The sequence below is a fragment of the Equus caballus genome, chromosome 7 (assembly GCF_041296265.1).
Source record: "Equus caballus isolate H_3958 breed thoroughbred chromosome 7, TB-T2T, whole genome shotgun sequence".
Lineage (NCBI taxonomy): Eukaryota > Metazoa > Chordata > Mammalia > Perissodactyla > Equidae > Equus > Equus caballus.
In genome coordinates this window covers 31,369,498-31,395,648 of record NC_091690.1, presented here as the reverse complement: position 1 = coordinate 31,395,648, position 26,151 = coordinate 31,369,498, and the positions used below count along the sequence as shown (strand labels likewise).

Genomic DNA, 26,151 nt, shown 5'->3' with positions numbered 1-26,151 from the left:
GTCCCCTCCATTTTTTTTCCCTCCTCCTCCTATATATTTCCTCAGAACTTTAACACAGCCTAAAATACTTCTATACACACATACACAGTTGAAGATAAATATAAGGGACCCTTGGTAAAGCTATGTGGTCATTAAAATATTTATTCTGCCCACAGCCTCATATTTTACCTTCCATTACCTTCTTGGGTTCATCACCTTCATGACAAGAGCCCTAGGGCCCTCTCCTTTTCTCCCAATAGTTGCCTATTGTGTACTTTTGAGGAAATGTTTATGCTCTGAGTAAAAAACAGCCCTCCAGAACTCCAGCACCCTCAAAGTCTACAGCTTCAGGATAAGCTGGGACAAGCTTGGCTAAGGCAAGCCTGCCTGCAGCTGTTGGAGAGCCATTCCCAAGAGTTTCTAGGGTTGAAGCCTTTTCCTGCCAAGTTCTCAGGATGTGACTCTTCTCCTGCCAGAACACAAACCCACTGGAAACATCCTCCCACCAGTTTTCACTCCTCTCCACTTTCCCCCAAACCAGCCACTCTTCCCCTCCCTGTAATTTCATCATTCCTTTCTTTTAATGCTTTAGCCAATTTTTAAAATAAGACTTTTTTCAACTTTTTTTAGAGGTATAAATTACTGTGTGGTCATCATAAAAATAATTCTAAAATTGAAAAGGCATGGAAAAGCACTTAACCTCTATTGCCCAGAGACAACTGATTTAAATTTTTTACTGAGTGGTTCCTTTTGGGTTCAAATTCATTGGAAAGTATAATCTCAATAAGTGTGTGAGAGATTAGACAGGCAACAGTTTTGTATCCTGCATGTAGAGCCCTATAGGAAGGCACTAAAATAAAACGAATGAGGGACATATTTTAGACAGAGTTCTGGAAGGCGCCAGGAAACCAGAGTCCTCTTCAGGTGCATCCACTAAATCACTGTACAACATGGACTAAAATCACTTTATCCCCCTGCAATCAGTTTCCTTATATGTATAATGAAGGGGCTAGACTTGAATAACTTTAGGTTTACTTCTTTCTGACATACGTTGTTTATTTTCTTTGTCCCGTTCCAATTTGCATTTGAATTTTCTCTACATTTTGTATTTTCTGACTATTTTTTGTATCTATGTTCTGTTAAGTTAGTAAATTATTCTTCTTATTCTTTGTATCTGCCCAAATATGGTATATAGCATCTGATAGGTACTCAATAAAGGAAGGAAGGATGGAAGGAAAGGAATTCTTAAGAATATTGAAAACAGTTTTTACCCTGTCAAAGAAACACTTAGACAAGAGCCTTTAAAAAACAAAACAAATTTACTTATAAATTTTACTAGAAAGTCTAGACTTTCAAAGAATTAGCTCCTCAAATAAAAAATGGGACAGGTATTTAAAGAAAAAAATTTACTGAAGTTACCAAGTTTATAGTTAATCTGGTCATAGTGGAAAATGAGAATTTTCTAAAAAAATTTTAAATCCATGGAAGTCATTGCTACTGAATCAGGTTCATTTTTGCCTGTCTCCCAGAAAGCCAAACATGGAGACAACAAGATTACAGCACAGATCTTGGACCAAAGACTGTCGCGCTAGTGGGGAAACATGTCAAGTTTCTCCAGGGCGCCCCAGGGATCATGTTGTCATAATGAACACAAGGCACATTGCATTTTCTGGAAACAAATGGGAACAAAAGGTGTATTCCTCACATACTGGCTACCCAGGTGGATTGAAACAAGTAACAGCTGCTCAACTTCACCAGAAGGATCCAGTGGCAATTGTAAAACTGGCTATTTATGGCATGCTGCCAAAAAACCTTCACAGAACTATGATGCAGAGGTTGCATCTTTTCCCAGATGAAGACATACCAGAAGATATTCTTAAGAATTTAGTGGAAGAGCTTCCTTAACCTCGGAAAGTACCCAGACGTCTAGATGAGTGCACACAAGAAGAAATAGAGGCTTTCCCAAGAGTGTGGTCCCCACCTGAAGATTATCGGCTGTAGAAGAATGAAAGTTGCGGAAAACAACAATGAGGTGATTGAAACTTCTTCCTGGTGAATTTCTCCTAGCCTCCGGGGCAGAATGAACCAAGTGTTACATTTTGACCAGAAAGTTGTTATGAGTGCTGACCGTTAGTGGAGAAAGGTCAGGAAGGGATATTCCTCCCATAGGAAATTGCAATAAAATACATTTTATAGAATTAAAAAAAAAAAAAGATTACAGCAGAGAGATGGTTTTAATCACAGGGCAGCCAAGTGAGGAAGTGGGAGAATGAGTCTCAAATCCACCTCCTTGAAAACGGTGACTTGGGGATATTTACGGGGTAGGAGGGCAAGGTGGTCTGAAATGTGGAGACAGTTGATTGGAGGTGAGGAGAGGTGAGGTAACTGATGATCCCTGAAAGCCTAGTCAAATTTCATGCTTCTTCTTAAAACACATGTTCACAAAATGGTGGCAGCCTCATGATCTGAGGGTGGAGTTTTATCTCCTTGATATCAAAAAGGTCACTTGTCAAGCATTTGTGCAGGCCCAGTTGAAGGGTTGATGATCTCAACCAGACTTAACTGGACAAGTGTCCTAAATCCTGAAAAACAGCTCAAACCTCTGGTACCACAGTGATCCAGGTGCCAGGGAAATGTTATTGATAGGAACCCAGGGGGAATCAGATGGTATATTGCCTAAGCAGCACAGCCAACAACAGGTAGGTGAACAACTAAAAGCTATAGTTAGTAATTGCAAAAAAATTTTAATTGCTCACTAACTAATCATCAATGGCTGTTTACCAGTTTCATCGTCATATATCTTCACACATCAGTGTTGCAAAGGCTAGGAACAAAGTTGCTTTCTTAGGGAGTCAGTAATTTATAGGAACTGCTCAAGGTTTCATTTATTTATTTATTTTAGGGACTAGCACCAAACAGGATGACCTTGTTTGTTCTCTGGGGGGCAGGGAGAGAGGATTGTTTACTTATCTCAGGGCACAGGGTATTGGTGGTGTTGTCTTTGTTCTTGCTGCTGTAGGAGAGGAAGACATTTCCTCTACCCACTCTAGGTCCTTCTGGTCAGACAGCGAATTAAATTCACATGAGACAGAATAACAGGAGAAAATCAAACAAAGCTTTACAACATGTATACATGGGAGAGACCCAGAAAAACTGAGTAACTCGCCAAAATGGAAGAGCTCTCACCTTAAATACTATCCTCAGCTAAAGACAAAGGAGGATATTGGGGGTGGAAGAGTCAGTTATGGGAGATTATCAGAAAAGTACAGTAAACAAGAGTCAGGTTATTATGCAGATTTAAGTCCTTGCTTTCTGCATTGATAAGAGTTTTTTAGAGATAAGGTCATCCCCCTTCTTCCTGGTACAGAGAGGGAGACACCTTTACAGATGGAGATTCCCTTTACAATGTAAATGTCTCTTAACAAAGGGTAATTTCTACTTTTCAGAGTTTCTCTCATGTCTGCAGTTTTCAAAAGTAACCAGCCCAAAATAATCCTCATGCCAAAGAGATATATCTTCGGGAGGCCAATTCCAGTCTCTCACACTGCTGTTGCTGCTATTACTGCCTTTACTCTTGACCATAGAGGTGATGTGTACATTTACCCATAATTTAACAATGAAGGCAACACTTTCAGTCCCACAGCTCTCAAATAGAATAAAATCAAAAAGGGTTAAATGAGCCAGAACAAGTGTACAAAGCAGATTTTTCCTATAAAGATAAAACAAGAAAGCCTTTCAGTAAAGATAGATTTCCCAGGTCATTCTAATTTCCTTTTTCTTTGTTTGAAAACAGTTGAAAATATGAGGCTGAAAGAGAATCCTTCTGTCATGTAAGTCACTTTATTCTCAAATTCATCTGTTTGAAAATTGCAAATTAATTGTCAAGATTATAATGTTAAGGAGGCTGGCTCCATGGCCTAGTGGTTAAGTTTGGTGTGCTCTGCTTTGGTGGCCCAGGTCCAGTTCCCGGGTGTGGACCTACACCACTCATCAGTGGCCACGCTGTGGCAGCAACCCAAATTCAAAACAGAGGAAGATTGGCATACATATTAGCTCAGGGCAAATCTTCCTCAGCAAAAAAAAAAAAAAAAAAAAAGGATTATAATGTTAAGTATTCTGTGGAATAATGTAAAAGGCTGTCCCACTTGGAAGGGCATGAGAAGAACTGGGGGTAAAGGGAGATGAAGAGCAGTTGTCACTTCAGTAGAAATAATTTTTCCTTATACTCACCTACGTTTCCACCTCCACACATTCCTCAGGATCTGGCTTTTTTTAAATCTTATTTTATTTTACTTATTTTTTTTTTTTGAGACAACTCTGAATACTTAGCCTAAACTAACTCTGTGTGTTCTCTAGAAATCAGGCTTGTTCTGTCCTACCTTGAGGCCTGGAAGGGATGATGAAGTCAGAGATTTATTTGCCTGAAAACTATTTGGAAGAAATTTGAGAGAAGCTTGAGTTCTTGTAGAGATGTTCATCAAACCAAAGAATGGTTGTTTTTAGTGACCCATTACCATGGCCCTGTGTTTGTCCAGGATTGAAATCACCTGGAACACTTGGCACTTTATGTCTGTTTACTAAGCCGTGAAGACCAACGTACAAACAGTGTCACTGGGAAGTTCTTGTGAAGAAAATGAATACTGAGTAGAGTCTTCAAGATTGTAGACTCTTCACACTGGTGAGATATGGCTTGAAGAGGAAGAAGGACTTTTCAAGCAGGGTGTATAGCATGTATCAAAGCTAAATGATGAAGCAAAAATAAGCTTTATACGTATGCTAATAATGGTTAAACATTGGCTTTGAGGCTAATAAAAGGAAAAAAACTTTACCTGCTTGAGTCTTGGTTTGCTAAGAAGTTAGGGCTGAAGTTTAATTTAGTTGCTAATCTGATAGCAATAAAGCATGAAAAATAGTATAGCCAGGAGTGGTTCCTCAAAAATGTCCTCCAAATTTTTTAAACTATTTCAAGTTCATGTCCCTGTTACCTTTGGATCCCTCTCTCTGCTCTTCATTCACCCTCCACTGTCATCAACTCCGCTTCCTATTTTCTTTAGCTAACTGATAACATCTTCGTTAATATGTTTGCAAAGAGTAAATGTTGCCCTACCCATTTGGCTGTTTGAGTTTAAAGGGGAACTATAGAAGACTCAGAATAATTCAAGACCAAAAATAACTGCTCTCCAATGCTGATTTTTAGGGAGATAACAGAGGTAGATGATTTTGGACAGATGACCTCCTTGTTCCTGCTAAACTTTTATCCTATACAACATTTTATAGTATGACTTAAGGTATCCCTAGGTACCTTTCTATAGGAGAAAACAGTATCTTAGACCATTTTAAGCTATGGATCTGATTCCCACTATTTACAAGGATTTTGACGAAGACTACTCTACCTATGCCCAACTTAAAGCACATTCAAACCAAAATTAAAACTTAAAGCAAATTCAAAACAACAAGAAGTGATGATTCAGTACAAAAACGCAAACAGATCATTTTTGCCTACTGTTTACATATCCTAGAATTACACTAGATTTCTATCCTATAAAAATATTCACTTAGGGCCTTGTTTACCACACAACGTTGTTGTGAAATTAACTAGTTATGTAACTTGGAAAATTGGAAATTAAAAGCACAGTACAAATGTTATGAATACTTTGATTTATGTAGATTACTGTGGTTCCAGGATATTTTACTATATAGATAGTGTGTTAGCTCATATTTATCTTATTTATTTTTTCTACCAGATCCCAGGAAATAAAAGTGATTTGTGGTTATTTATAGGAGAAAGGACAGGCTGGAGTTGTCAATTAACATGTCCTTTGAAGGAATGATAGATGGAACAAAATAACATTTCAGAGGACCCCCAGAGATGAGAATAGACCGTAACAGAGAATTGGAGGCAGGTGATTCTCAGGAACCAAGGAGGTAAGCACTCAGCATCCAGACAGATAATCAACCAGTGGTAAGATTTCCAGTTGCTGGGATGGTGTTGGAGCAAGACTCCAACTCCAGCAGGGGATCTAGGAGAAGGCCAGTTATTACAGAAGTAACTTTGAGTTGGTGGAAGGTTGAGGAATGAAGGAAAATTCCAAGCCACAAGATCCAGGCAAAAACTCACTCTTCAGAACTGACAGACTAGAAACCACACCACCTGATCTTAGGTGCTTACTGTCCCCTGCTGCAGGTCAATTTTGCTCAAGGGAACGAGATGAAGAACGTCAACTGAAGAGGATTATCTAGCTATGGCAGAGGCATGCCCAAGCCAGGAATATGCCTGGGCCTAACATTTCCTTCTACATCACAGCACCACTTTGAGGTTCCTTGTGTACTTCTTGCTCTAGAAATGCTTTCTTTTCTTCCAGGAATGCTATTTTTTCAAAACCAAACTCTGAAACCATGTTTTCTGGGTGGAAATTTGTCATTTAGTAGCTATATGGCCTTGATCAAGTTACTTCACCATTCTGTGTCTCACTTTCCTCATCTATAAAATAGAAATAATAATAGTGACATTACCTCAAGGGTTGTTGTGAAGATTACGAAGACTTAATACTTGTAAGAGCACTTGGAATAGTACCTGGCACACAGTAAGTGCTATGTTTGCTTTGGTTGTCATTATCTTTATTTTCTTTAATTTTAATTTTTATCTTTTTATAGTTAAAAAAAATATTCTTTATTTTTTACCTTGAGAAATTCATAGTTTCTTCTGACTTGGGTCAACTACAATTTTATACTTGAATTTGTCATCTCAGCTGAAGCATTGCAGAACAAAAAACTGACACATCAGAGTAATGCTCTGAATCTGTACTGTGGTAATAACCTGATGTGACTTTTAAAAGGGCTTTGGGAGATTTCCTAACTCCCTTCAGAGTTTGTACACATTTCTCTTCTCTGTACCTTGTAAGTTTTTCAAAACTGAGAAATTTCACCAGCCATTTTTAGGCACCTGAGTTCTGAAACAGAGATGGCATTTCACGTTTTGAAAGCAAGGAAGAACCAAGATTTTTTTCTTAGTGATGGCTGCCCACTGGAAGGAAAATCTACCGAATCATTTTCCTGGTAGCCCATGGCTAAATCTTTTTAATGTTTGTACGATGGATTCAGAATTTGTGGTAAAGCATATACTTGGGGAGGCCATCTTTAAGAAAAATAATACTAGAGCCAGCCCTGATTGCCTAGTAGTTAAAGTTCGGCTCTCTCACCACTTTGGTAGCCCAGGTTCGTTTCCCGGTCTCAGAACCATGCCACCAGTCTGTCGGTTGCTGTGCTGTGGTGGTGGCTCAGAAAGAAGAACTAGTAGAACTTACAACTAGGATATACAACCACGCAGTGGGGCTTTGGGGAGGAAAAAAAAAATACTAAAGTACAAATACAGATTAGGTACAAAACGAACATGTATTTTAAACAAGAGGGAAAAAATCACAATAAATTGCAATTTTAAAAAGTAACAAAATACTGTAAATACTACACAATCCAGAAAAATAACACAATATTTTATTAGCTGATGCTTCTCTTATTAGCTGATGTTCCTGTGTTTTTAGTTGCATATTCTTTGATCATAAAACAATGGTTTTATAATATAATTTTCTGTAGAAAGAATGGAATGTTAATTTGATTTCTTCTGTCATGGTTGATTGAAATGTGTTTTTAATTTATGTTTTAGAGAAGTCACTTTTAGCTTCACAACATATTATTTGTAATATATAAATATATAGTGTTTTATCAAATTTAAGATACACCTCTAGAGTGCATTTTTAATAGTATATGCTGCGTTACAGAGTATGCACCTGACAATAGAGAATTCCTGCTTTGAATAGGCAGCAATGAAAATGTCCGCTTACAGTTTCAGTTTCACATGACCGACGATGGGAAAAATGTTCACAGACGCACTTCTGGCTTTGTATATTTCTGGCTCTGAACATTTTAAATCTTGCTTCTCTTCCATGACCCACCATTGAAGAAATATAATTAAAAAAAAAATCTTCCAACACAGAAAACCTCTCCACAAAGGTACTAAGAGAAGAAAATACCTTTATTATTAGATAAACATTATACCAAAACGTGATGAGCATCAGAGGTAATCTGCTAAGAGAGTGCAAAGACAGAAAGAAATCTCACCTTTTATAGAGCCAAGCAGACACAGCCTGTTACAAACATGTTTTCAAGATAAGTAATAGCTAGTCCTCAAGTAACAGGACTAGATAACACCATTTGTGACACATGGTGCATCCTAGATTCATTTGGTAATTGGAGTGACCGTCTGTGCTAGCTGATTGGCTTTATCCTGAAGAAAAACAAATTGCTCATATCTTGATGACAGGAGGTGGTTTTGCAGCTTGGAGCAAGGTGCCCATGGAGGCCCCCACTCTCCCACAGAGACTGAGATAGGGTGCTACCTCCCTTGACGTTTACATTTCAAAGAGACGGCTCCCAGGTCCTTGAGAAAGACATTTCTGGGCCATAAAGCTGGCAAGAGGCTTATTTAGCTTCTCAAAAAATTTACACACATTTCAAAAGAAAGAACTTACAAGCGTTCAAATGTAAGCACTCTAAGAAAGTGGAGAAAGAAGTCTCTTCCCTTATTTTCAACAAGGAGAATTAAGACTCTTATTTTTTACTTTTATTTGTCTTTACACCACATACTTCAGTGCTTTCTGGAGTCTCTCCAGGAAAATCTCTAGTCCTGTTCTTTCAGGTCATAACATCCAGGTGAGTCAGTCTGGTGAATATTTCTAGAAACAATTCCTAGGGCTATTTGGTTCCCTGATGACAAAGTTCTTCCATTTAACCCTGGGCATCTCATTCCCAGAGCACTCCAGGGGAAAACATCAGGGAGATGGGGAAAAGATCACAGGGCCAGGAGAGTGGATAAGCATAGCTCTACCCTGTACCTGGAACATCCCTGTCTGCTCTAAAATTGTCCCACTGCTAAGCCAATCCCACCTTACACATGGTGATTTTTCTCTCAGAATTTCCAAAGTGCTTTCCTGAAATTCGCTCGATTCAGGGACCACCTCAACTTCCAAATATATTTGTAAGTATTTCAATTATGAATGGGTTTTAAGTTGTTTCCCATTGGAGCTCCCAGACCTGAATTACATCAAGATATATGATATAGCAATCTGATTTAAATGCTCAAATATTACAAGATTGATGAGAAGTTTGCTGAATATTATATAACAAAAGGATGGTGTAATCAAAACATATAGTTCAGTAGGATGTTATTATCTTATTCCACACATGGACCTAAAGAATTCTCATTTAAACAAGATATCTAATTGAATATATTTTGGTTATTACTAGGACTGGCTAACTTTACACACAAAAAAAGGATAAGTTAATAAAAACTGAGATTCTCCCCTCAAGAGTAAAAGACAAGAGGAAAGAGAAAGGAGACAGAGAAGACAAGAGGATGTAATGTCATAAAAGGCAGAAGAGAAGACAGTTCCAAAAAGGAAGTAGTCAGTGGTATCAACTACTACAGATTCACTTTTTAAAAAGCACTAGGAAAATCCCATTGGATTTGAAAGATTAGCAGAAAATTTAAGAATGATCTCAGTAGAAACATCCTTCCAAAATGAAGGGCATATAAATAGATTTCAAACAAAGAAAAACTGGAGAAAAATTTTTGCCATCAGACGTTCACTGCAAGTAATATTAAAAATTAACTCGGAATGGATCACAGACCTTAACATCTAAAAGAAAACATAGAGAAAATCTTCGCACTCTTAGAGTAGGTGAAGATTTCTTAGGATGAAAAAAAAATGAACTATAAGAAGAAGAAAAAAATGATAAATCAGATTTCAAAAATTAAAAATTTCTGTATATCAAATTATATTGAAAGAAAAATCAATAGTAAGCCACAGACTGGGAAAAAACATTCTCAACTTTTTTATCTGACAAAGGACTCACATCTAGAATAAAAAATTTTTATGACAATAATAAAATGAAAATCTAATTTTTTAAATGGACAAAAGATTTAAACTACTTCTTCATAAGAAATGATATATGAACATCATAAACATATGAAAATTTGCTCAATATAACTAGTCATCACAGAAATGCAAATCAAATTAACAATGATAAAATCCTACCCCTACTTTAACTAATTTTTTTAATTGACAATAACAGATGCTGGTGAAATGTGGAGCAACTAGAACTCCCATGCATTTGTTGCTGGGACTGTAAAATGGTGCAACCTCATTGGAGAACAGTTTGACTCTTTCTTAAAAAATTAAATGTACACTTATCTCATACTCAGGAAACTCCCTCTTAGACGTTTACCCAAAATAAATAAAAACATATGCCCACAAAAATGTTCCTACATGAGTGTTCACAACAGCTCTATTTTTAACACTCAAACTGAAACAACCTGAAAGCTCGTCAACTAGTAAATGAATAAGTAAGGTGTGGTACATTCGTTCAATGAGATACTACTCAGCAATTAGAAGGAATGAACTTTTTATAGTCAATGATATGGAGGAATCTCAAAAATATTTTTCTAAGTGAAAGCATCCAGACACCAAAGAGTATATATGCTGTATGATTTCATTCATTTAAAATCTTACAACAGTCAAGACTAATCTATAGACATAGAGATCAGATCAGTGGTTTTTGGGGTAGGAGAAGGGGTATTGAGGTAGACTAATGTAAAATGGGCACAAAGTAACTTTTTGGAGTACTGAGAAACATTCTAAATCTTAATTGAAATGGTGGCTATATGAGTGTATTCATCTGTCAAAACTCATTGAACTGTATACTTAAAATGACTACATTTTATTCAATGTAAATTATACCTCATTGAAGGTTGTTCTTTTAAAGTTACAATTCCAACTATATTTTTCTGTTTTGCAGAGTCTCCACCAACTCTCCAGACAATCCTCAACATTTTAGCCCTATCTTTTCATTTATCACCATAGGATAGTTCACAAGAAAAAGAAACACAATTATATTTTGTTTGTGCTTGTATTCCTGCATACTCGATCATTTTTCATATTATTAATTAAATTTCCTACCCTTGATTCAATTCAATTCGTTAGAGAATTGCACTTAATTATTGAGACACTGATTTCCCCTCTAGGAGGAACTGAGAAATTCAAGACCTAAAACTCATAAAAGCATGGCTTCTCAGACTTTGATTAATTATCTCAGGAGTGCAGGGATGATTGGTACCAATTAGAATTTAGAAAACTGCAAATTCCTCAGCTTGACTTACGAATAAACTTTTAGTGAGACCTTCCTTGTCTCCTGGGAGTCTCTGGAGCACATCCATGGAGACTGATGTCCCAGAGGAAGCTATGAAAGTGCCCCACTAACAAATCGTTATTTTGAGAGAAGAAATCTTGACCTAGTGTGAACTGACAAACTAACCACTTTCAATACAATTCTCCTAAACACTGAAGAAATCCTGCCATTTCTTGAAAGCGTTGCGAGTAGAATTCAGCAATGTCTAAGAGCACTTGCCTAAAACTCTAGAGAGATTCATTTTCCTTGTGCAAAAAGAAGGAAAATTTCCTGGTTCAATGAGACTGTCTTTATAACCAGTCTCTCCTTCTCTTTAGTCCACTAGCAGACAAGGTCACATCACAGGACCGGAAGTGTTTCCCTGGGATTCATTAGTGCTGTGAGTATTGCTTTGCCACAGAGAGGGAAAGGGTACTATTTTGGATACAGTTTTGCTCGTCTCTAAAATGAATAGATACAGCTAGCCTTGATGTCTTGAAGCCTCAAAATAAATTCCAATAAATGAATTTCAGTCTCATGTAGACAGGCAATAACAGTGACTTAGATTTGGACCTTCCTAAATCAAAGCGGTCTTTATTCACTGCATCCTACCCAGCACCATCAGTCCAGGGGATGATTTTCAAACTGCTTGTCTTTATTTGCATTCCAGGTTAGCACAGTCCCCCAGTTAGTGATTCTTGACGCACTTCCCTTTGTGGAGCCTATAGTATGTATTCTGGGTCTCACTGCTTTAAGGTTCTACACCATTGGGCACCTTCCAATTTACTACATGATCAAAGCCTTTAAAAATTGAAATTGGCCCCTATCAACAATTAAAAAACAAAACATATAAATGAACAGAATAAAACTTTTTTTTAAAAAAAGGGACATACAACCCTTGGCCCAAATCCAGAAAAAAAATTAATACTTTTCTCTTTTTTTCTTCTTTTAAGACTATGAAAAGTTTAAGAAAAATGAAAGATCCTTTATTGCAACAACATAGCTCAGAAAAAATTATTCAACTCCATCTCAAACCATTGAGCATTAAATGGATTAAGAAAGCTATCTGTACTCAGGGTAGTCTGGAGAAGCTGGAAGAATAACCAGAACACAGGAGAAACACATATCCCTGATTAGAGAAAGATGGAGCAGAAAGGTTTGCACGCAGGAGAACTTACATAAAGAAAAGCTGGGAGCAGCAGCAGACTTGGAGACACATGATTCAGCAAACAGTCCCGATTATTACATGTCGCCAGCATTTGAAATCTAACAGTAGCGTTTTATAAACATATGCATGGGTCAGACTACATAAACTTAGAGGTAACTGGGGACACAGTGTTAACAAGTCATCCATTTATATAATCAGTCAGAAAATATCTTTCAAGGGCTTATTTTGCGAGAGCCCTATGCTTAGCCCTGCAGACACTATTGCTGCCTTCAAGGGCCTTGGCATATATAGAGGAAATGAAGCAAACAGTAAATACAATGCTGTAAGTGTTCAGATATAGATATGCATAGGCTGTTAGGGAAGCATAGAGGAGTAACACCTTAACTAACTAGAGATAGGAAGTCAGGGAAGGCTTCCTATGAGGTGGCTCCTCAGCTGAGATCTAGAAATCAGATAGGACTTAGCCAAACAATGGAGAGATTGGGGAAAGGTATTCTAGGCAAAGGGAACAGCATGCATAACGATCAGGAGATAAGAGAGAGGGTGGCACCTTCAGGGAACTAGAGCAGGGGTCAGCAAACTGTTTTTGTGGGTCCTAACAGTAAATATTTTAGGCTGTGGGGGCCACATAGTCTCTGTTGCAACTACTCAACTCTGCCATTGTAGCACAAAAGCAGCCACAGACAATATATAAATGAATTAGTGTGGTTCCAGTAAAATTTGATTTACAAAAACAGGATCATAGTTTGCCAAACTCTGAACGTGGGTAATTCAATAAGTATGGAGCATAGAATAGGGAAGAAAGAAGGAAGAGTGGCAGAAGATCAGACTGGAAGATCAGGTAGGTAAGACCAGATCATCAATGACCCTGAGTGCCATGGTGAGGAGTCTGAATGTGACACTCAAGGTTCGGAGGAAAGACGTGATCAGAATTGTGTTTTAGAATGACCATCCTTGCTACAGTTTGAAATGGATAGGAAAGAGTATGGCAGGTCAGGAGACAGGGAGTCCAGTCAGGAGGCTGTACCCTGATCCTGGTGAAAGATAATGGCATGAACAAATGAACAAAAGCAGCCTAGATGAGATGGAAAGAAGAGAACAGACTGAAAAGTGAGTAAGGAGACGAAATTAACAGGGCTAGGTATATGATTGATATGGGGAAATAAGGAGGAACACCATATGACTGTATGCATTATGACTTTTATAAAGAAAAAAATGCCTAGAGTATACAATTAAATTGGTTGAGTATATAGACTGCAGTATTTAATTCAATACTTTAACTCTATAACCTTAGCTTCCTAAGGTTACTTTCCTGTGTTCCTCGGAATATTGCTTTTACCTGCTAACTCAAGACATCTAACCTCCCTCAAAACCCCACAAAACTTCACTTGTGCTCACAACCCAGTCCAGTCAGCTGTCCAGACAGCTACCGCTGGGTCCTGCCACTTTTCTCTTGCTCTGCATCCCCTCCGCTGCCACTTCTGCTGGCACTATTTCTGCTGACACCATTGCTGCTACTCCTGGGTCCTCATGGTGCCAAATCCAAGCCATGTTCCTTACAAAGGTAGAGAGAATCTGTCTCTCTCTATATGAGCCTCACTTTGTCGCCTGGAGCAATGCTGTCTGTGACCAGGGTCTCAAAACAGCTCACTCAGTTGCCACTGGCAGCCCCTTCCTCCAGAAAGATAAGTGTGTACATGTGTCAGGGAGGCAGGCTGACGGCATATTTTCCTCACATGTGCGTACATACATACACATTTGCCCCATGTTGGCAAACTTCCTGATCCAAGATTCTCCCCTCCAAAAATCTCATGAATCCGTCTTGTAAACTGACTCACAGGAGGCCTGCCCCACCTGTTAGCTTATCAGAAGAGCCTGGACAAGCATGACTCCCAGCTTCAGCTCAAGTTGAACTCTCTGCTCTAGTTCTGTTTCACAAACATTAGGTTCTTGTCTGGAATGCATTTTCCCTCCCTACCTGGCTCTCTTTTCCTCTTGAACTCCGCCAGGACTCAGCTTAGGCATCTCCTTCTCTGGAAAACCTTCTTTAACCCCTACATAGGCTGGGTAAGGGGTCCCTTCTGGGTGTTCCCAAAATAATCTGTGCATAACTCTATACTTCCACTCTCTGGGTTATACTGTAATTATTCTATATGGCCTCTCTTCCTATCTGAATGATAAGGTCCTTAATCCCCTAGCAGGACTTGGAACACAGTAAGATCTCGGCAAATGCTTATGGAATAAATAGGTCTAATTCTCCAAATTGTGGAACGTGTAGCCCTTAGAAATTTTGAATTGGCCAGGAAAGACTGCCACTCTCCTCTGCATGGGGACTGAAGATATATCTATTTCTACCCTATTTAGAGAGACCAGGCTCATGGCCAGTTATATTGGCCATTAGTACAAAATTCAAATACTTCTCTGAGTCTTATATTTCATGGAAAAGAAGTGGTGCTTGTGACATTATAGACAAAAAAAAAAAATAATCCTTTCTGGGTCTAGAAAAGAGATGGAAAGGAATGGAAGTATTTTTCTCACCTAAGCTTCCAGAGAATTAGTGTTCTCTCCTATGGTGATAGAATTAAGCAACATATCAGTGAACTGTGAGCTGCCTCTTTCATGCTAAGTGTCCTATATACTTTGAAAATGGTGCAATTAATTTCACAGTAATTTATCTTACCCATTGCAAAGAAGGACCATATAGAAGAATATCCTCAATAAGATAGGAAGTAGTTTTACTATTTTCTAGTGAATTTTTAGTAGAAGAGAAAGTTCTCAGTCTATGAATTTGCATACACAAATGGGAATGCTTTACTTGTATGGAAAGATACTTAGTCACAAAGGAAGGTTTTGATAGGAATGTCCTTTCCAGGATTTACAACTTCATTATTCTTAGCATTTGCTAGGCTTTTCCCCTTTTTAGGTTAGCGTCTACAGATCTTTATCCAATATACTTTTATGAAGCACTTCTATATATTATGCCCTGATTCAGCTGGTCTTGTAATTTTGAATTAAAAGTTAGCATATTTCCCTACTTGCTGAGCAATTTTATCCATTTAGTTTTGAATGTTTCTCTAGTCTACTTTAAAAAAATGTCTGAATTAGATTTTGGAAGTGGATTCTTCAAAAAAACATGTTTTACTATCTAATTGTATCTCACCACTAATGAATAACAAAGATTTTTAGTTATATAAATACACACATACATATGCGTGTATAAAATCAGCTTTCTTAAATATATCTGTAATATAAGTCAAGAATTTTCTTTCAGAATACAACATGAGAGTGTGGATTAACTTCTTATGAGCCCACAGCTGGACTTATGTAGATATACCACTGGACACATTGTTCATTTTAAATAATCATATGGATTATTGACAGATAAACCATTATATTATGATGATTATTCTCATAGTTGTATAAGGGTGAAAAAATACTTTTTTACTCATCAGGTGACTCAGTACTTTCAAAGTCCACTTAAAATCTGATTTATGGGCTGGTCCCATGGCTTAGTGGTTAAGTTCAGCACACTCTACTTCAGTGGCCAGGCCCAGTTCCCAGGCATGGACCTACACCACTCATCAGTGGCCGTGCTGTGGTGGCAACCCACATACAAAAGAGAGGAAGATTGGCACAGATGTTAGCTCAGGGCAAATCTTCCTCAGCAAAAAAAAAATTAAGCTAGTTTAGCTGACAAAGGAACAAGCCAAATCATGAGTAAGGAAGGAGACCTGGATGTTGTCAACCTTTAAAAAGAGAAAACAGTTTAACAGGCAGAGCATTTATTTGGGATCAAAGAATTGCAATTCAGGGAGCACAGATTCAGGTAGAAACTCAAATGGTGTCCCACTTACAGGTTAAAAGCAAAGGGTTTTTATGAGAAAAGGAAGGGGATAATTACGTGAAAAGAGGAGGAAAAAAGAAAAAAATTTCTATGAGTATTAATAAGCTAAGTTGTCCCTGGCTATACATAACTGATTACTGATCCTATCTTAAAATGAAAAGTCCATCATCTTCAGTCTTGTGATGAAGATGTCCATTTCTCTGCTAACTTCTCAAACAATTAGTTGTACAACAATGGTGGTTTTATCCCAGTCCACAGGTTTGACCTGGTCCAAGGTTCAAGATAGCAAGGCAGTTTCTATGGAAGGGTAGCTCTGACTCCATTTTAAAATGGCTCCACTGAAGCCAAGTTTGACAGTGTGTGTGTATATGTGACGGAGAGGGAGTACCCTGAAGGGCCTTAAGAATAGAATCAGAATCCTCCAGCTTTTTTATTTAATCAAACTATATTTGAATGTGGGATTCTAAGAAGCTACTTTCTTGCCTGTTTTTCTAGAGTATCAGGGACATGAGAAATGGCACGGCAATCACAGAGTTCATCCTCCTAGGCTTTCCTGGTATCCAAGGACTACAAATCCCTCTCTTTATAGTCATCTTTTTCATCTACATATTAACTCTTGCAGGCAATGGGCTTATTATTGCCATTGTCTGGGCTGAGCCCAGCCTACAAATTCCAATGTACTTCTTTCTTTGCAACTTGTCCTTCCTAGAGATCTGGTACACCACTACTGTCATCCCCAAACTGCTGGAAACTTTTGTGGTGGCGAGAACAGCTATCTGCACCCCCTGCTGCCTGCTGCAGGTCTTCTTTCACTTCTTCTTGGGCACCACTGAGTTCTTCATCCTCACTGTCATGTCTTTTGACCGTTACCTGGCCATCTGCAAGCCCCTTCGCTACTCCACCATCATGACCAGCAATCTCTGCCTGCAGCTGGCCCTCAGCTCCTGGATGGTGGGCTTCAGCATTGTCTTTTGTCAGATGCTGCTGCTCATCCAGCTGCCGTTCTGTGGCGACAATATCATCAATCATTTCTACTGTGATGTTGGTCCCATTTTGAAAGCAGCCTGTGCAGACACAAGAATTTTGGAGCTCTTGGGTCTCATAGTAACCATCCTGGTGATCCCAGGGTCACTCATGTTTACTATGATTTCTTATATCTATATCCTGTCCACCATCCTACAGATTCCTTCAGCCACTGGCCGGCAGAAGGCGTTGTCTACCTGCGCCTCTCACCTGACAGTTGTCTCCCTGCTCTATGGAGCTGTTTTGTTCATGTACCTGAGACCCACAGCGCACTCCTCCTTTAAGATTAATAAGGTGGTATCAGTGCTAAATACTATCCTCACACCCCTTCTGAATCCCTTTATTTATACAATTAGAAACAAGGAGGTGAAGAGAGCCCTAAGGAAGGCAATGGCTTGTCCAAACACTCGTCATCCAGAGTAAAACACACAACACATCAAAATGCACTTAATGCAGGTACAAAAATTAAATGTGAGAGAGGATTGTGGAGGAGATAAAGATGTGAAAGTAAACTGTGATGGTCGGGGTCCCCTATAAGAATTTGTTACATATAAATGGAACAGGAGGCCTTCTTGAAGAGGAGAAATGACCTAATTCTCCAATAAGGAAACCCCAGAATCCCTTCAGAGGCATGAGGTAGAACTCTGCACTTTCTCAATTCTAAACTGAAAGTAGAAACCACTACTGTCAGAGACAACTCTCAGTAACTTTTCAAAAAAATGTAAGAAATCCTGCTCCCTCTTTGTTTATAATAACCTCCTTTGCCTCATCTCCTTGTCAAAGGTATAAGGCATCCCACACCTCATTTCCTCAGGACTTATTTTCTTCATAGTTGAAGTCCCCTGAAGTTTCCTAGTCAATTCTAATGGTCTTTCAAAAATTTTTTGGGGGGGTATGGGGGGTGGAGATTAGCCCTGAGCTAACATCTACTGCCAATCCTCCTCTTTTTGCTGAGGAAGACTGGCCCTAAACTAACATCCATGCCCATCTTCATCTAGTTTATATGGGGGACACCTGCCATTGTATGGCTTGACAAGTGGGGCATAGGTCCACACTGGGTATCTGAACTGGTGAATCCTGGGCCAGCGAAGCGGAACATGCAAACTTAACTGCTGCGCCACTGGGCTGGCCCCAAAAATTCTTGAAATGAACCAGGTTTTTGTTTGAGAATGTCTCAATAAGGGGACTTCCATCTTGATATAATACAAATTTTTAGATAAACCTCAAGGTGTTTATTCCCAGATAATACCAAAATTTGAGGACATCATATGAAAATTTCCAATTTGATTATACCAGTTTCTATTTTTCAATCTAGGTAGGCAGTGTGCCTAGGAAACCAACAGCAATCTTACAGCCAATATAAATATGAAGGCTTTCTTGCTGGAAAACTCAGGCCCAAGGTTACATTACGTTCAGGGCTTGCATGTAGGGTTAGTATTTAAGGTCCCTCAAGACAGGTGACAAACCTATTGGTTTAACCGTGTTCTCAGGCACAACATCTGGTAGAAATAGCTTTTAATAGAATGATGACGCAGGTGATTCACAGTTTGTGATAATGACTATTATATATGTCTCTCCTCCATCAGCAAAGAAAGACTACCATTAAAAGCCCATTAAAACTACGACTTTAAAAAAAGGATTATTGCACATTCCTTTTAGTATTAAATGGAAAATTGCAAATGCAAAACAGTGTACCTGATTTTATCTTAGAGATAGAGCCGTTTGGGGGCTGGACAGGGGAATTTGGTCATTTGAAGGCAAAGAGAGAGACCCTAGGGACATGAATATTATCAAGAGCCTTACCATCAAAATAATAGTTTAAATTGTCCCGAATGAGAAAATAAGGATAATACCTAGTGCTCCTCGGAGAAGAAAATGCCAGAGAAAGAAAAGAGAAGAGAAAGAGCCAAAAAGAAGGAATGCAGAAGAAAAGTCTGTGGGAGGAAGCGAGTGGAAATTCTCCAAAGTTGGGGCCACAGTTCCACAATGTTAACCTGTCCTCCCCTCACGCCTTCAGTAAAGTCTCCAACATTACCAAATGCATGTATGATGTCACATGTATTCATGCGTGTGTGTGTGTGTTGTATGTATAAGTCAAGGAAGAATTGAGTTTTACATCTGGAATGATGTGGTTTGACTTAGAGACAGCCCATAAAAATCTCACAGCAATGGCCACAGAATATGCAGAAATTTTAGGAAGAACTTCAGACTTTCATTCACTTGGGTGTGTCTCAGGTAACCCAAATCTAGAGGACTTGGGACATCTGGTTTATATTATTATTTAAAAATATTTTTAAAATCTGCCTTCAAGTTTTATAAACATTAGTTTTCCTGAGTCTAGCCTATTGCCTTAAGAGTTTCCTGTTTGATGGAAGACAGAGGGTAACATAAAACACCTTGACAGATCCTAGAAAGAAGAGAAGAACAAGTGTGAGAGTACTGCCAGGTTTCAATTCATGGAACTCAAAACAGACACCATTTATTCATGCATTTTTCCTGTTTTATTGATGCATTGGTATCATATACCAAGCAACATGCCTGATATTGATTCTGCTGAAAAAAACATATTTTTGTAGTCTGCCACTGAATCAGTTCTAGGAGTTGGAAATACCAGGGTTAGAAAAGCCCGTCCAACAGTGAAGCTTCAACACCTGAACACCAAGAATGAAATGAGTTACAAGAAGACTTCTAGGCAGCCCTGCCTTAGATCCAACTGTCCTTCACCAACACAGGAGCCACCAAGGTCACCAAGGAGAGTGTTGTTTACCTCCAGTGTCTCCAGGAGCTGGAATGCCGTTTTGAGGAAAAGGAGCTCTGGCCACAGAGACAATATGTCAGAATTTGAGACTTCACATTGCACCCTACTGTTTCTTGGGGTTCTAGAGCCCAAATGTCTTTCCAAAGTGTACATATCCCACCTTTCTCCAAGAGAGTAAGAAATTACACAGAGACCCATCCTAACAATATGACAAACAACCTCCTACTCAGATCCCTGGATATTAATTATTTTTCTACTACTGATAATTCTAATGAAGAGGTTGAACTCATGGATAATCTGAGCCAAATCCTTGGCAATGAGCTCTTGAGTTAATTTGTTCCTGAGAATATACTGTGGGGCATCAGAATTTGCCACCCCAAAATGTATCTCTTTGGCTTGATTATTTTTTTTTAGATTGGCCCTAAGCTAACATCTGTTGCCAATCTTCTCTTTTTGCTTGAGGAAGATTGGCCCTAGACTAACATCTGTGCCAATATTCCTCTATTTTGTATGTGGGTCACTGCTACAGCATGGCTTGATGTGTGGTGTAGGTCCGCACCCAGGATCTGAACCCACACCACTGAGGTGGAACATGTGAACTTAACCACTATACCACCAGGATGGTCCTTGGCTTATTTTTAAGAACAAAAGACTCAGAAAGAGACTTTGACCTTTCCTCTACTGCCTAAAAGAATTTAAGATAGAAGGCCTCTTCCAGGAAGGAGCTTTCACCATAGATAACTCTAGGTGTGGTAGGCAGGAAAGCACCTAGCAAGGCCCATTTTATCAAAGTTCCCTCTAGGGTTCCCTTTTAATTATGTCTTTGTTTTCTTTTTTTTTTTTTTTTTTTTTGCTTTTTAATCCTTTTTAACATTTGTTTGCAAACATTTGCTTTTCCATCTCCAGGTGAATTGCCTCCTTCCCCTTTGGAGTCCCGAACCACTACCCCCAACATCCTCCTTTGTCTTTAGCTGAAGATGGTATTTTAGGTGGGGCTTTGGCCATTTTTGCAAGTTACTCATTTTTCCTGGGTTCCTCCCATATACATGTGTCATTACATTCATTTGATTTTCTCCTGTTATTCTGTCTCATGTCAAGCTAATTCCTAGACCAGCCAGAAGAACCTAGAGGATAGAGGAATATTCCTCCTCCCCTACAAGACACATTTAAATAAAGCAGTGTTTCCATGATGTGTTTCACAAAATATTAGTTATTAAAAGCAGAGCTCAATATGCAAAGTGGAGGAGATGCAGAGTTAGACAAGGTCAAGCAGGTTCCTTCACTACTGAACTTCTCAGAATCTTTAATGCCATCTTGAAAAAAATTTCCAAATCTCAAAACTTTTGCATATGAAAGATCCTGCTTATATGATCTTGGATATTATTGAGAAATGTGCCTATAATTACTGATGTAAATCAGTGCAATGATCATCCCTAAAGGAGACTTTACAATTCTCTCCTTAACCTATCAAGTGATGGCCTTCAAGATCCTGCCTTATTTGGGCAAAACTTCCTCACTTTATCTTAGATCTAGCCCTTCTCTTACAACTTAGAAAGACTCACTGAAGTCATGTTAGAGTGACACAGCTCTCCCTTACCTGACAAGTAATAAATTCAGCTTTACTTTTTCAGTTTAATGATCTTCCTATGCACTATAAACCCCAAGAGGAGGATACGGTACATGCCTTTCTCAAGCTTATCTAGCTACAGACCATTTTTTCAATGTGCCATAGACTAAAGATTTCCTGCTGTCTTCTTTGAGGCATATCTCTAAACTCATCTCTGTTTTTGTCCAGATCTTATAACTCAATGACATGCACAAATGCCCAACTAACTTGGAGATAAAATTTTTAAAATCCAATACAAGAAAATCTGAAGTACAATACAGAAAAATTTGGAGTAATTATATATTTACCAAAGTATCTAGTGCCTGACCAAGTGGCTTACCACCACTTTGAATTACAAATTCTCCTGGAAAGTTTAAATGACTCCAATTATAAAAATGCCATTTACACATAGCTCTTCCAGAACCAACCACTTCCTATACCAGGTGTTCAGCTAGACTTGGACTGAACCACTAGGAGAGTAGAACTCCTACACACACTTTCAGCTGAGCTCACTCCACTATTATCCCTGCCATTTCTTTGATTTTTGGAAAATAATCTCTCTTTATCCTACGTACAGAAGCAACTATTGTCATAATAATTAGTTCTTTGCTCTTCATGAAATATTGTTAAAAAAAATAACAACCCAGGGCTGGCCCTGTGGCCCAGTGGTTAAGTTCACATGCTCAACTTCAGCGGTCCGGGGTTAGCCAGTTTGGATCCTGGGCATGGACCTATACACTGCTCATCAAGCCATGCTGTGATGGCATCCCACATAGAAGAACTAGAATGACCTACAACTAGGATACACAACTATGTACTTGGGCTTTGTGGAGGAACATGAAAGAAGAAAATTGGCAACAGATGTTAGCTCAGGACCAATCTTCCTCACACACACACACACACAGACAGCTGTTTTTCTAAAAGAAACAGAAAGAACAACCCAATGCCTCCCATATCCACTACTATGGCTTTAGTCCAAGCACTTGACCTACAATAATAGCTCCCTCAATCACCTCTCCACATCCACTTTTGGACCCTTTCATTCTCCTCAGTGGCCAGAGAAGCCAAAAAATGTACATCTAATCATGTCACTTAATTAATGAAAACCCTTTCAAGACTTCCCAATAACTTTAACAGATAAGGCCTAATTTGCTCTATTAGACCCTTGGTCTATCAGATCTGATCCCTGTCCACAATACCAGGCCCAACTCACACATTACTCTGTTGCTCTCTGGCCCCAGATGCACTAGATGTCTCTCAGTTTCACCAATACCCCAAGCTTCTGCCCATCTCAGGGCTTTTGCATACTCATTATTTCCCATTACTTCAAATATTCTTTCTTATTCATCCTACTGCCCACACCCAACTCCAATCTCAGCCTGCCAAGTCATCCAACACCATTCATCTGAAAGGTTACTACTCAAGAAAGCTTTTCCTAACTGCCTCTCTACCAGCACCACCACCAGGATTAGGATCTCTAATCATAAGCCCTCATAGCAATCTGTACTTCTCCTTGTAGAAACTTCCACAATCATAATTAGTTATTGTGCAAATTTTTTAAAACTGATTCTTTCCTCCCAAGCTCCTTCATGTCATACACACACACCACACGGAAGTCCACTCCATGAGGACAGATATAAATCACTCTTGTTCTCCACTGTATTCCACCTACCTACCACAGTGTCCTGCAATAGCAGTTGCTCAATAAATATATTACTGATAAACGAAGGACCAAATAATTCCATAGAACACAAGTCACATCACACATGGATTATATTCTCTGCAGTTCTGTTATGTAAATATCTTATACTCCATGTTTTCAAAGTGGAAATTAACTACCAGAGACAATATTAGATTAGAATATCCAACTTATATCATTCACAAAAATAAAATCAAAATCTGAGAACAAAAAAGCAGCAGAAGAAAATACAGGAGGAAGCCCTGATCACTCTGGTGTGCAGAAGAAGTTTTTAAATAAGACATGAAATTCAAAGCCACTGAGAAAAACAGTGTATCAAATTTGAAATTTTAATACTCTAAACATAGTTAGAATATAAGCTATAAAGTTGAATAAAACATTTGCAACATATATGACAAACGATTAGTATCTAGAATACATAAAGAACATCTAACAATCAACAAGAAAAAGACAAAAAAATCCAATAGAAAAATGGGCAAATTTATAGGAAACCTACAAATTACCAATAAACATACACAAGAACATTCAGTCTTACTATTAATCATGGAAAGGCAAAGTAAAACACTGAGACATCACTTTTTACCAATCAGATTGGTCAAAATTTACAAGTTTGGCAGCATGAAGGAATGTCATGGATGTGGGGAAAAATATTCTCATGCACTGCTGTTAAGAGTGTAAATGTTGGGGCCAGCAGGTGGCTCAGCGGTTAAGTGTGCACATTCTCCTTTGGTGGCCCGGGGTTCACCAGTTCGGGTCCCAGGTGCGGACATGGCACCACTTAGCAAGCCATGCTGTGGTAGGCGTTAAAGGGGAGGAAGATGGGCACAGATGTTAGCTCGGGGCCAGTCTTCCGCAGAAAAAAGTGGAGGATTGGCAGCAGTTGGCTCAGGGCTAATCTTCCTCAAAAACAAAAACAAAAAGAGTGTAAATGATGCATTCATTTGGGAAAATAATTTGGCATTATCTATTAAATGTGTACAACCTAAGACCCAGCAATACTGTCTCAGAGTAACACATGTATGCACAAAGATGATACTTATTGTATCATTGTTTGTGACAGCAACAATTGTAAACAACATATAATATCAATAGGCAAATGGCTATTCAGGCTATGAAATGTTACCCAGAAAGTAAAAGGAATAAGAGAGATCTGTACGCACTACTATGGACAGATCTCCAAGGCCCACTGCTAGGAGAAAATAGCAAATTGAGGAATTTAACACGCACATACAGGGGTGGCCCCGTCGCCCAGTGGTTAAGTTCATGCACTTGGCTTCAGCAGCCAGAGGTTCACTGGTTCGGATGCTGGGTGTGGACCTACGCACTGCTCATCAAGCCACGCTGTGGTGGCATCCCACATAGAAGAACTGGAATGACCTACAACTAGGATATACAACTATGCACGGGGGCTTTTGGGAGGGGAAAAAAAAAGAGGAAGATTGGCAACAGATGTTAGCTCAGGACTAATCTTCCTCACCAAAACAAAACCCACACATTAAAAAAAAATAACATACCCACAACACATACATATACACACAAAACAATACTACGTATTTTCTATGAATACATGTGTATTGTATGTATAAGTATAGAAAAAGTTCTGGAAGATAAACATACCAGACTCATTAGAAGAAACTTCTGGTGAGAGAGATGAAGCCAGGAGTAGTATAAGGTCATTAGCTTTACTTATAATGTTTTAAATATTTAAAAGAACATATTTATGTATTATTTATAAACTTACTATTTTAAAATATTAAATGAGATAGATAGAGAAAAGAGCTGGCACACAGTATCCTTTCATAAACTATAGATTTGTGGGAGACTGGACTTGGCCACCCCAAGACATGTCTCTTTGGCATGAGAATTATTTGGGGCTGGTTACTTTTGAAAAATTGCAGACAGGAAAGAAACTCTGAAAAGTAGAATTTACTTACCCTTTGTTAACAGACATTTACATTTGTAAAGGAAATCTCCATCTGTGAGGATGTCTCCCTCTCTGTACTAGGAAGAAGTAGGGATGACCTTGTCTCTAGAAACTCTTAATACGGAAGGCAAGGACTTAAATCTGCATAATAACCCTACTCTTGTTTACTGTGCTTTTTGGGTAATCACCCACAACTGACTCCCCCCACCCCCAACATCCTCCTTTGTCTTTACTTGAGGATGGTATTTAAGGTGAGAACTTCTGCTATTTTGGCAAGTTGTTCAGTTTAGCTGAGCCTCTCCCATGTACACATGTTATAAAGCTTTATTTAATTTTCTCCTGTTATTCTGTCTCCCGCGAGTTTAATTCCTTGTCCAGGCAGAAGGACCCAGAGCAGGTAGAGGAAATGTCTTCCTCCCCTGCATATTCCTCTCCCTCCACCAAAAGTGATGAATACCCTGGGTGCAAACACAATCAACAGACCCCAGCAATACGTCCCATGAAAATGAAATGCGTAAGATATAGTTGGGGAAAAGGCAGGCTTCACAGGCATGTGGAAAGTGGTGACTGAAGGGGTGCTACGGATAGAGAGAGTAAGAAGGAAACCAGCAGGTACAGGCACAAATGTCACTGACTCAGACAAAAATGAGCAAATGAGATCAGGCAAGAGCGTCTCAAAATGAAGAAACAGAAAGAAATACTCAAAGAAAAATAGAGGAGAATGATACCATAACTTTCCTCTTACTGAGCTTACTATGTTCACATGCAATGTGTCATCTCGCCCTAAGAGCAATGGTATCATCACCCCCATTTTAGATGGGCACTGAGATTCAGAGAGGTGGAAGGATTTGTACAAGATCCTGCAACTGATGGCGAATGCAAGAGCCAGTATTCAACCCCAAAACTGCTCTCATTTTTGCCTTGCTTCGC

General features: G+C 38.8%; 1 protein-coding gene across 1 annotated transcript; it reads left to right on the top strand.

The window, feature by feature from the left end:
* The first annotated feature begins 16,718 nt into the window (after positions 1-16,718).
* OR6X1 (olfactory receptor family 6 subfamily X member 1) lies at positions 16,719-17,657 on the top strand. Its single transcript, NM_001391491.1, has one exon. The coding sequence runs from the start codon at positions 16,719-16,721 to the stop codon at positions 17,655-17,657; it is 939 nt and encodes a 312-aa protein (NP_001378420.1).
* The last annotated feature ends 8,494 nt before the right edge of the window (positions 17,658-26,151 follow it).

Bases quoted from the DNA above. Each gene is read 5' to 3' on its own strand.
- OR6X1 (NM_001391491.1), top strand. From the start codon at position 16,719: ATGAGAAATGGCACGGCAATCACAGAGTTCATCCTCCTAGGCTTTCCT.